This window comes from Acanthopagrus latus, chromosome 16 (genome assembly GCF_904848185.1).
Source record: "Acanthopagrus latus isolate v.2019 chromosome 16, fAcaLat1.1, whole genome shotgun sequence".
Classification (NCBI taxonomy): domain Eukaryota; kingdom Metazoa; phylum Chordata; class Actinopteri; order Spariformes; family Sparidae; genus Acanthopagrus; species Acanthopagrus latus.
In genome coordinates this window covers 10,555,329-10,568,398 of record NC_051054.1, presented here as the reverse complement: position 1 = coordinate 10,568,398, position 13,070 = coordinate 10,555,329, and the positions used below count along the sequence as shown (strand labels likewise).

Sequence of the window (13,070 nt, the reverse complement as noted above, 5' to 3'; positions counted from 1 at the left end):
AGATGTGAGTTGACCTACATCTCAGATGATGGAGGCGGAATAAGCCAGAAAAAAAAAAAGAGAGAAAAAAAAGGAAACTCTGGATTTTTGTTTAGATTCCTCTCAATGTATTTCTCTCACCGCTGCAGCTTTAATTCCATTTTCTTTCTTTTTTTTTTTTTTGAAAAGGCTAGTTTATTCAAAATCTGACTCAGGGTGGATCACAGTAAGTTTGGGCCAGAGAGATTTTAAAATAATCGTAAAAAGCCATCTTTCCTCCCAGAATACATCCTGCATCTATATCCGGCCTGTGCGCTTCTTTATGTTTCCATACACCAGCGGATGACATTTCATTATTGCCTGTCACCTCTGCACAATTAGAGCGTGAATAGGGTAAGCGTGCCACATATGTTGGGACAGAGGTCATCAACTGTTTTCGGGGCCCCCTTCCCTTCGCCTGTCTACACATTATGCGTTTTGCAAAAACAAAAAAAACAAAAACAAGAACCTCTCAATAGAAATTGAGACACCCAGAGAAATGAGGGGGTAACATTCAATATGTCAACAGTGCGGGACCCCTGGCAATGGTGAGCAGGTGACCGCATGCAGACCCCCCCCGACCCACCCCCACCACACATGCTCAAGAACATTCATCATCATGACATATTCTTATTTCTAAATTGAGATTTTTTTTTTTCTCCTGCTGCTTTTAGTGATGACGCAAAAAATAATGCTGATATATCGGTGACAGGGGTGGAATTACAGACCTACAGTCAGCGTTGAAAAAGGAAAACATTACAATAAAATCACTTTGGATTTTGTAGTGTAGAAAAAATAATGACAAACAGGGATCTTACGACAGACTTAATTTGTAAAACAGAAGTAAAATCGTCCTCTATGGTTTTCTATAAAAATGTAAAAAAGTTATTGTCACATATTGCTGTTTTCTTTTCCTTCTCTCTTTTGATTATCAGAGGCAGCCTCTTTTGAAACCGGGCGCACGAAAAAAGAGAGAAGAAATCTAATTTAGTCATGTAAATAGAGGCTGGGTCGGCGACATGGTGAAGCGTCACTAATGGAAGAAAGAGATGGATGCCTTATGATAATGAGGGGAAAATAAAGCAGAACCATGACCTTGCAGAGCAATATGAACCCGCAGACACGGCGCACCTAATGCACGGCACTGCTGACTGAACAGTGTGATGAAACACAACAGAGGAATGATTTACGGATGCAGAAATACAGAGTAATATTCGAGATGTTAAACGAGTGAAGTCGTCAATGCAAAAAAAAAAAAAAAAAAAAAAGGATTGTTAGAGGCCATTTTAGATTGCTTTCATGACTGTTTTTGGTTTGAAATGAGTTCAGATTGAGGGATGGTTATTCCAGTGCATATAATTTTAAAAAAAGGAAAGCAAGAAGTCCTCCACCAACACACACACACACACACACACACACACACACACACACACACACACACACACACACTAGTGAGGAATCTCTCCCTCCACCACTGCAGGGCAACTCATTCTCTTCCCTCCATCTTCTCTGTGCATTTAGCTTGATGCACGCTCTGAGATGTGAGCGCTGCTGACCTCCGCCCCTCCTCCTTCGACCCCCCTGCCCTCTCCATCCTCCTCCTCCTCCTCCACCACCACCACCACCACCATCACTTTCTCCCCACGGTCCCATTTCCCTTTCTTCTCCTCCTCCGTCGTCTCGGTGGCTGTCGCTTGCCTTCTCTTTTATGGTCGTTCATTTGCATCCCAGGAGGGGCTAACAGGCGTCCCCGGAGACGGGCGCAGATAAGGGTCACGGGAGATTCCCCTCGAGGCGGCGTGTTTGCCACGCACCCTCAGCGCAGACACGACACGTGCCGTCGACCCCCCCAACCCAACCCAACCCCAACCCAACCCCACCCCACCCCCATGACACCCGGCGCTTGCACACACAGTTGCTCTCTAGCATGCAGCCAAAGTTTTGCAGATATGGTCTTTTTTCTTTAGAGAGGCCTTTGTGTTAGGTTGAGTCATGAGAGGTCACGGCTGTGCAGGCTGCGGGTGAACGACTCCATCAGCGTTAGAGCTAGAAGTAAGGCCTACACCAGGAAGTGCACAGAGCTGGAGGACAAACACCTAAATAAAATCACCCCATGAAACCACTTTCTGGGGAAGTGCTCCATCACTGACATGTTGTGTGATTAAAAGCAACTAGATTTAAATCATATTTAAATTATAGAGGCTACAAAAAAAAATCACAATTGCAGCAATATTCTGTAAAATATTGTCGCAACTGATAAATAACTTCAAGTTACCAGTTTTAAGTTACTGTGCGCTAACTGAGTTTTTGACATGAAGATTAAAAGGAGTGTTTTTTTGTTTTGTAGATCATTGGGATTTCTAAGGTTACTATAGCTTCTATATTGTGATTTTAATGTTTGCTATTATAATAGTGTAGACTAAACAAACAAAACCTGGCAAATCTTTGCTTACACTACAGTCAAGTTAAGTTTATGTGCAAAATAATAATAATAATGATCTTGTGTGTGTGGTTTTCTTTAGAAATTACCAGCATATTAGTGGGTTTTGTTTTTCACAGACCCGGTAAATCTGAAATGTATCAAATTTAATCTGTCCTGCTGTTGGTGGTATTTTAATATGCTGCTGTCCACTCTTGTAGGCCACATTCACACACAAATCTCAAAATAAACTATAAAACAACACTGCAGTGATTATCTAATAAGTTTTCTATCCTACTAGTCCTGTATCTTTTTATTTGGTCATAAGACAGAACTAAAATAGCTCAAAGAAAAGAGACTAACAACCGAGTGCATGTAAACATGGCCTTGATGCTGGGACCTGATTTTAGAGCCAGTCCTGTGGGATAGAGGATCAGCTGCAGTAAGTGGTGCTGTGTCTCCCTCTTGTGGACGCCACACGCATTACCACCTCACCGGTGAGGACAGAAAATGGCGGATTGCAGATGATTTCACCCAACTGTCATTTCTACACACGGAGGTATACAACATATCTTCATAAATTTGAGGATTAGCTATAGCAGCTATGTAAAAGGTAAAAATGCAAATATTGGTCCTTGTGTAAAAAAATCAGAGGGCTGAAATAACACTGTTGGACCCTCAATAAAACATTAATTAGGCCCACAGCATGATAATCAGGTTTGACTCGTCCAAACAAGTACCCTATGTATGGAAGACTATTTAGCCCAGATAAAGAAAAAAAAAAAAAAAAAAAAAAAAGGATGAAAATGTAGCTTGGTGAAAAAACGCCGATGCACCTCATAATTGTGACATAAAAACTCAGAATTATGAGTTTTAAAAGTCAAAATTGTGAGGTAAAAAGTTAAACTATGATTAAAAAAAAATAAAAAATCTAGAAAACAGATGTAATCAAATTGAAATTTATAAAGTAAAAAAGGAGGGATAAAGTCATTATATTAGACAGCATTATAAGATAAAAGTCAAAATTAAGAGATAACTTTTGCCTTGTAACATAGTATGTATAGTTCATATATTTTTTAATCACGGCTGAGTTTTCATCAATTATTTTTCTTTCACTGGCAGAAATGAACTTCCATATAGGTATGATGTCCTGTCTGCTGCAAGGAAAAAGCATACAGTTTAAGTAGAGGTACAAACAGGCTGCCCAAGTGACAAAACATAAATAAATAAGAAAATAATGAAAAAGATGAAGAGACCCACACACCGCTTTGTGGAGCATCTTTATTATGCCACAAATAAAAGCCAGTAGTTCTGAAAGAGGACCTTGCGTTTTTTTTTTTTTTAAAGTTTTTTTTTTTTTTAACTCACCAACAATGACATTCTGAAAATGGTGGAAGCTGATTGTGATATTATAGTATGTATAGTTGGCTGAGCTGTCAGAAATGGGAGCGTGGAGGACAAAGTGGGTTTCGGAGAGTTGAGGTCAGAAATGCAGGGTACAGTGGTGAAAGTGGAAGTCGGGACAGAAAGTGGACGGGCTGAATATGAAGGTTAGCAGAAAAAAAACATTCATTTACCCATCGGGGAAAAAGTAAAACAGATGAAAAGAGTGCACAGACAAGCTGCATGACAAAATTGCTTTACACAGTCAAACAAGGGGAATGCACACCAGTTCTGCTGAATATACCACATTTATTACTTTTGAACTGATTAATAGAAAGAGTGGGGGCAAGGCCACTCGCATCACTGTCTTTAGAAAACTGAAGGAGGAAAAAACAAAAAAAACAAAAACAGAAAGCAGCCCAAAGCAACAATGAATCAACTTGTCCAAGAGAAGGATAGAGGGTAAATAAGGTCCAATGAAGACTGTTAACAGAGGGCCTCATTTTTTTTTTTTTTTAGACCATAAAATTATACACTCAGCAAGGCTCATTAACTTAACATTTCTTCTGCTTTCAAACTCTCGACCCCCCTCTCTTCTCTAATATTCCTCTCGAGAGCCTCCGGACCCGACCTTCCCCACACACTCCGTCCAACACATGCGAAAACAAAATTGAATATCTGAACATCTGCAGTCCTCTCAAAACAAAAACATGGCAAGCATGTACGAAACAGATTCTGGAGTGAGCGCAGTTGACACCCGTCTACGATGAAAATCCACTGAGGAGGAAACTCCACTGGGTCCTGGTCAAAGATGTGAGCATCCTCAGAAGACAGGGGGGGGGTGAGGGGGGTTTTACAAAGAAAATGAGACAAACTGCCCATTTTTTACTTTGGGACACTATTATAAGCAAACACTACAAATTTCTATTGGATTTGTGTGTTTGTGTGAGAATTACAGACTTGCTTTTGGACCATAAAAACAGAGGATAATCCTTTCATTTAGAAAAGGAAAAAGCAGCATACAAGGGAGGGGGAAAGCATATGTAGTGGAATGGGGTGGGGCAAAAAAAGATTTCACCTAAGGATGCTATGCATTTAGTTGTAGTCCTATGAATAATCGTTTCCTTTTCTTTTTACTACAAGTTCGAAGTAAGTCTTTAAAGTCGAAAGAAATCAAGAAAGTCTTCATTTAGTTTTTTTTGTCCTTGGTTAATTCTTCACCCCTATTAGAATTTCTTAGAGATCTGGATGTAATGATGTAATGGGGTGGACAGGGCTTTAGGGGGGGCCATTGCAGTCTTTTGACCAAAGCACCAACTGTTACTTGACTCGTCCTTGGCGCTCCTGGAACAAAAAGGCAAACAGAAAGCTGGTTACACACAGTAACTGACATGATATTTCTACTTTTAAAATCACATTTGATCCCTACAACTTCAAGTCAGTGGTTACTTTAACCTCAAGTTAAACCATCTGTTCATCAGAAAGAAAAACATTTAGAGATGATTCAGGCAGAGCAGCCGGAAGACATTAGATCAAAAACTCTCTCTATAAAATAAGATTCAGTTTCAACAAATCAGTCAATACAGTTTTAAATTGGTGTTTCTGTACAGCAGTCAGTGAGGCCAGCCCCCAGACAGACTCTGAAAGAGTGATGGGGGGCTATTCAGTTTGACACTGGATTAGGCTTGACTGAATTAAAAGGGGACTGTTGGGCCTTTGAGAGGCATGTGCTCTATACTATAGACCGAATCTTAAGATCAGACTAACAACAGTCACTTACTGGCTGATTTGCATTGTCATTTTCAGTCATAACAGTAAGCTTTGATGATGTAGAATAAAAAATGGCGGTCCAACTGGACATTTCTACTGTGCTTGTAAGTGTGCTCCTTTGCTAGCGTCTTTGACATCTGCCCAACAGCCACATCTCGGACTAACTCCTACTTTGGGGTTAACCCATGCCATCAGTTCTTTAGTCTGTGGCCCAACAGTGCAAGTGTTCTAAGTAATGATATATGAAAGAACCAATCAAGCACTTTAGATTAATGAGTACATATGGATACACGTTTAAATAACACTGTGAAACCAGACAATTTATTTGCGGGTAAGCTAGTGTGATGCAGGGGCTTTCTACCTGGATGTTATGCTAAACAAACATTGTGGTGGATGCGATAAAAGGACAGCTCAGACACTAACATGTTTTAGATAATTGATTTTTGACCGATTATCACATAAAATAACATTTCTGTGAAACAGTTAAAGTATCCTTCATGTACATTGTTTCTGCATATGGTGACAGTTGACACCAGTTACCTGAAGCCTGTAATGACTCCTGTTGCTTGGGTTGCTGGGATATGGCTCACTGCCTTGGACCTCCACCTGTCACACAGAGGAGTGAGAACTGAGCATGACTGAAGAGACAGACACTTCAATACCTAGCTCAGACATTTGTTTAAAATCTGAACCGATTTTCATAGGAGTAATAGGGTTACTGCATTTACCCACCAGTTCTTCGGCAGAAACTTAAATGTGTACAATACAACTTTGCCTACAGACATCATACAAGCATTAGATTTAGGTAAAGATGCCTGAAGAGTAGTATAAATGCTGCTACATTGAAACTAAAGCGTATAACTTGAACAAACAGAGTGCTCTGGACAGTTATTCAACCTTTCATATATTGGCAGTGCTCATCCCTTGCATCATCACTGTGCTGTCAATAACATGGAAATAAGGTACTTTAGATGTCAAGACAGGGTGTTGATATGTTAACAGCTTCCACAGGTTCGGAAAACTGCTGGTCTGACTATGATGTAAGATGTACATACCTATGCCCCTAAAATAAGACAATCACAGGATTTAAAATATCAAACTAACACCTGAAAAGAGACATCTGTAACTAAATGAATGTGATTTTTTTATTATTTATATATATATATATATATATATATATATATATATATATATATATATATATATATATATATATATATATATATATATATATATATATATATATATATATATATATATATATATATATATATATATATATATATATATATATATATATATATATATATATATATATATATATATATATAATAATAATAAACTATGGTTGCCACATTCATTTAGGTACAGATGTCTTGCTGTCAAGTTTGCCAAAGCAAGCAGCTGATAACAGTTGCTCCTCACAAAATATGAAATATAAAATGTAATATTTTAAGATAGGGATTCTGATTGACACTTGTTTCTAGAGCTAGTGTATCTTGGCTTTTAAGCACTCTGTGGCCTTTAAGCAACACAACTTTGTGGGTTAAACAAGCTAGGCATTACACTCCTCAAGCATACATCAAATGTACAAAGATACAGAAGTAAACCAAGCAAGTATAGAGATCAATCTCAATACATTTCTTAGCATGAACCAACTAAACTCACAACACACTGGAAGAGAAATGTCTGTAGCCACAGAATAAAAGAAGCATACCCACGCCCACTAGCAAGTAGGCACATAATGGAAATTTACAAAAGGTTAACAAGCTTCTGTGTTAAGGAAGGTAAGCTATTATTATCCCAGCAAACTTTTCCCTTCATTTGTCCCTCTGTTGGATAAAAGGGTTACAGAATGTATAATACAGCTGTGCAGGATATCAAAACCCCAGTAGTTTCCCCCCAACAACTATCAGACATATAAATGAGCATCACTAAATTGTGTGAGCTGTGATATACATTAGCATCTATATTTTGTTTAAGTTGATTTACCAGTTCAACAAAAAAAATACACTAAGCAGATTTCACCCAATACCAAAACGTGTTCAAAAGTAAGAGGCATAAAAGAAATACACTTCACATATCTTCAGGAAGTAGTACAACCCTGGTGAGAGTTTTATAATAGAACAGCTAAAGCAAAATATAAAATGCATCATTTCAATCTTAAGATGTGTTCATGTCATCCACTGAATATTTCCATTTTATAACATTAGCTTTGAATGATTATCACCATGGAAAATTATTTTCTGGTGTTCAATCTGTGTCTGTTATTCTGTTTTAAAGCTGAGAAATACACACGAGTGATGATACACATAGGACACATAACACCACAGTGAAAACTGAAGAGAAAGAAAAACCATAAATAAGCTCCCATGTACAATCACTGAACTCTGACAAAAATCTCAATCCAACTGAAATCCTTGATGTTCCTGTATTTGTTTAATGTAAAAAAGGCAGAACATGCACACACACATCCAAATGGCGTCATATACTCCAACACTTTTACAACATAAGTTAAAGCAGAGCATTTTTCATTCACCCATTTTATCATTCACTTTATTCGGCAGTGACTTTGTTACCTTTTTCACACACTCTTCCTCCTCCTGACGCTTCTCGTAGTGAGAAAAGTCATCGAAGATGGAAGTGGTGTGTTTATATCCAGCGATGATCTTAAGCACCTGCCTGGCCTTGTCCAGTGGTACCTCCTGCGTGTCCCGAGAGTTGGTCACTGGCTTGTTTTCGTTGTTCTCCAGTCGAATGTGCCTTAGCTGACTGTTGGGAACGTCCTTAACAAAGATCCAGCGCACATCAAAACGACCCTTCCACTTGTCCTGTGACCACACGCCAGCAGACGTGTTGTAGTCCACGGGTGAGCGCATCTCTGCTACGCCACAGAAGTGACCGCTCCCATTGACACTGAACAGAAGATAAAGTGGCCCTTTGCCACCCAACGAACGGTAAGCTGCATCGAGCCTCTTGTTGCCATGCTCCGTGCTGCACCAGATGTTATACTTGATGGAGCGGTGGATGTCATCCTCCGAGTAGCTCTTGATGATAAACACCCTGCCCTGCTTGGGATTCCAGTCAAAGTCCTTGGGGTTATAATTGTTGACCATGCGCAACTTCTCTAAAACTGGGTGCGGCTCAGAGGGGACCCCAGGAACCACACCCACCCCAGAAGAGGTGGGAGGCGACTGGCCTGTTCCACCCCCACTGCCATCCCCAAATCCATTGGCCCGGTTCCGAGGAGGGACCCAGCGAGTAGGTTGAGAAGGTTGCTGTTGTTGGCTTGGGGGAGGAGGACCCTGGGAGAGAGGAGGTTGGGGCATTTGAGCCATACCTGGTTGCCCAGGTGGAAGCTGATGTTGCCCCATCTGGGAAACCGGTGGTACCATCTGTCCATTGCTGAGGGGCATTTGTGGGTTCCCTGCAGCAGTAGCTCCGGGCTGTGGGGAAGCCTGGTTGGGTGGCTGCCCATTGCTGGGAATAGGGGGCACCTGCTGAGGGGTGGCAGCTTTAGGCATGGTGCCCTTGTTGTCCCAAGTGCCTATGTCCATGTTGTGTTTAATGGGCGGAGGAGGCAAATTGGCACCGGCCATGCCACCCTTGGTTTTCAGCTTGGGTTGAGGCTTGGCTGGCTTGCTGGCAATATCGGCCCAGGAGGCAGGCTTGGCAGGGGCAATTGAGACAGGAGGCATGCTGGGAGGTCCTACAGATGATACAGGACCAAGAGGACCCCCACCAGGTAAGCCAGAACCAACCACCTTTGGTGCCATGTCCCCGTTCCCACCTGGAGCAGCACCACCGATCTTAAGCCCTGCCATGCCCTGGTCAAGGCTGTTCATACCAGGTGCCTTGTTAAGGGGCTCGTTGGCAGCAGGTGCAAATGGGGACTGTCCATCAATCATGGCACCCCCAAGTGAGCTGGGAGCATAGGCATAGCTGCTGCTGTAGCCAGAGCTCTGCGGTGTCCCCGACTGTCCCTGAGAGCTGCTATTGCCCCATGCCGAGAAGTCGATGCCACTGGGGAAGAAGTTGAAACCGTGCTGGCCCAGGAAAGGGTTGCTCCCCAGGGGACCTGGCTGGCCAAACATAGCGTCCGGGAGGTAGTGGGGCTCCCCATTGCTCAGCTGTCCATAGGAGGCCAGGTAAGGCATAGGAGGGTCCCCACCTGTGGACCATGCTGCCTCATTTAGTGAGTAGGAAAATCCTATGGAGGGGCTGTAGTAGCTGGGCATGTACGAGTCCGACATGGCCGTATAGGCATTGCTCTAAATAGAAAGAGAATCTGTTTTAGTAACAAGATTATAGCAACAGAATGTTTTACATGTGTATACCCTCCATTTTAAAAATCCAAAAAGTCACACCATAACAAAGATGAGCAAAGATATCCAAATATCATCATCATCATTATACACCAAGGATTCGCCCTGCATTAATGAAGCGCTCTTTATATATATCGCTGCTGCTCTTTTTAAATCTGATCTGTAAATGCACAGCACTTAACTGTACAATCTCTTTAACATAAGGACAGTGCATTCTTGTAAGTGGAGGGAAATACAGGCTCCATTCTTTTCCTCGACAACCCACTTCACAGACGCTGCGTGTCAGTTACTATACAAGGGGAACTCCATCTACCACACAGTGGAGAGGAATTAAAGTCCAAGGCCACTTGAAAAACAGATAAACAGAGGTCCTCATTCCAGCTGCATATGCTTCAGGTCTTCCCTTGCTTATAATCGTCAGTAATGCTTAAAGCAAGGATGTGCAGACACAAGGATGGCTGTGTGTACATTTCTCTTCTGGTAGGGAACAGTTTTGAGAGATGTTGCAAAGAAGTGACACCGAAACTACACTTGTATCTTCCAAGGAATCGGTTTTATATTCGTAGAGGGCAGTTTTTAAATTAACACAAATGGGTGGAACTTTTGAGCTGCCCTTTTCCTAATTACATTTACATAGACTGAGGAAAGTAAAGAAAAAAATAAGAATAAAAGCAAAAATTGAAGTCCAGGTGGAAGTTACAACCTTAATCCATGAAATCAACTTCGATTATCTCAGAGAAATACAACATTTTTATGATTAACTAAGAACAAAAATTCTTTAACAGGTACTTCAGTCTTTTGATAATAAAAAGGGATTCAACTGTAAAGCAGCACCTGTTGGCAAAGGCCGGTCAATAGCAGCTTACCTGTCTGGCCTGAGTATTCAGGTAAGGCTCAAACTCATCGTCATTCAAAGTATCCTTTTGGGTCACAGCTCCGTTTTGCACTGAAATGGAAATAGACTGGTGTTAACACAATTGTGTGACAAAAGAGATGCGAGTGGTGGGATACATGACATTATCTTGTCATTTCACATCATCATCATCATAATTCATTACATAACACTCTCTCCCTGCAATTATTCACAAGTGCAACGGGAAAAGCAATCAAGCTGAGAATTACAAAACATGCAACAGCTCAAAATGCTTCAGATTACACAGCATGAGCTTTTGCTTACTGAGGGGAAACCAGTGAAGTGTTGTGTATAAGCACAAGACATTTTGATTTCCTCCTCAAAACAGACATTAAAATATAAGATAGCGTTAGCCCTTAGTTATATTTCTACATCAGACTTGATGCATGTTGAATACAGGTGGACCAGTGCTGGTTTGTCCTCACAAGTTTCGGAGTGCGCTCAGATGTTACTGTGGTAGATGTGAGCAGACTCTCTGAGAGAGCTTCTCAGGACGTGGAGAAGTTGAGTTTAAAAAACACACAGGTTAGCAAACACATGTTATCTAACATCAGAGCCCGAACAGCACGAAGACGAGAAGGAGCGAGGCCCATTTGGACACAGGAAAAAGCATATCGGAAGACGTGTCATTTTTTGGGTTAATTCAGCGAGTAGCTAACGTTAGCACGCTAGCTGTGCGGTTAGCTGCATGCAGTGCGCTGCGTCTTCACGTTAACGAGCGCCAAGAGTCCTTTCAACATGACGGACTTGGCTAACATTAGCCGAGTAGCCAGCGTGACAGGATGGCACCTGTAGCTCAACACTGCGAAAATGTTGTTTTTTTCCCCCCAGTGACTAATATCGAGAGAGACTGAACGGTCAAGAGTGTATTCTCGCACCTGTCAGTGCGATAAAAAAGCGTTGCAAGCACAACCAGGAAAAGGATGCTGATGTGTATCAAGTTGCCATTTAACGTTAGCAAGACGATAGGCAGCTAATGCTAACTGTGGTAACCTCACAACTGCCGTTTCAGGGGATGTGATGGGGGCTCAAAGGGGGTTAAATTAAGGGGCCGAGGGCTCTCTTATGAAACACAAGGCAGCCTTGAGTTTCACTGAAGTGGCAGATTAAATGCAGGATTGCACAAAAGTTACACAGACAGGCCCACTTTTGCCCAAGCTGCTAGGAGAGACAAGCTATCGCATCCGCGCACGCAAGGTTTTCAAAAGCGCACGTAAAAAGATCCGCATTCACTTCAAGCCCAGAGTCGACAACGTTAAGACAGTAATTCGCTCTTACCTTTATTAGCTTGGCCTTTCGGTCTCTGGATTGGGTCCAGGTGATTCATGAAGGTTTGATTTATGAGAAGAGAGGAAGGGGAAAAATAGATGAAGAGATATATTTTCAGCAGTCAGTTCCTTTAGCAGGTGGTCAGGCCTACTGCACTACTGAGCCACAGCCGCTGCCTCTGAGCTAAGCTATCCTCGTTAGCCGTCGCGATGCTGAGAAATTTGGCCCTCGTAAATGTTCAGAAAATACCTCTCTTTACCTGTTCAAGGAGGCTGCTGGCTGACATGTCTTTCCCCCCCGGCGCCTGTGTAACTGTATTTACTCCTAAATAAAAGCGGCAGGGTGTAGAATCGGTCTATCTATTGAAGAGTTTCAGCCAAGCGCCCCTATCTCTCTACAGAGCCTGGTTTCTACACAATGGCGGGCTGCAGTTTGCTTGACAGACTCACTCCTCAACATGGCTGGGCGGCCCTCGTCAACCCACGATGGCATTTATTTACAACTGAAAAGCGCCCCCTAGTGGCGCGGAGGAGCCACGTTCAGCCCACTGCCTGTCACGTTATCATCCACACACCGCTCACAGCGCGGTGTGAAACCTCAATGTATTTAATATTGATCAGAAAAAATACATTATTAATATAAGACCGTGTAGGCCTGAGTGAACTAATGATTAGATGCATAACTTCTTATCATGAAATGTTATTGGAATAATGCAATTAGAAAGAGCTGAAAAACAGACTTGCAATTATAGATACCATGTGCAATGATGAAATGTAACTAAGTAGACTTACTCGAGTACTTTATTTAGGTACAATTTTATCTTACTTCTAATGTGCAACATTTTAGGAGCACATATTGTATTTCTTTTCTGCTTCACTACATTGTTTTGAGAACTTTAATTAGTTTGCAGACTGCACTCTGCATCAGCGCCATATAACTGGATCTGACAGTGGGCCAGGTCAGTAGTTGGTTG

At 41.7% G+C, this 13,070-nt stretch overlaps 1 protein-coding gene across 1 annotated transcript; it reads right to left on the bottom strand.

Moving 5' to 3' along the window:
- Positions 1–3,703: 3,703 nt before the first annotated feature.
- ythdf2 (YTH N(6)-methyladenosine RNA binding protein 2) lies at positions 3,704–12,582 on the bottom strand. Its single transcript, XM_037071422.1, has 6 exons — positions 12,357–12,582; positions 12,107–12,131; positions 10,782–10,861; positions 8,170–9,861; positions 6,131–6,196; positions 3,704–5,164 (listed from the first exon to the last, which is right to left on the bottom strand). The coding sequence occupies exons 1-6, from the start codon at positions 12,381–12,383 to the stop codon at positions 5,141–5,143; spliced, it is 1,914 nt and encodes a 637-aa protein (XP_036927317.1). The 5' UTR covers positions 12,384–12,582; the 3' UTR covers positions 3,704–5,140.
- Positions 12,583–13,070: the final 488 nt, after the last annotated feature.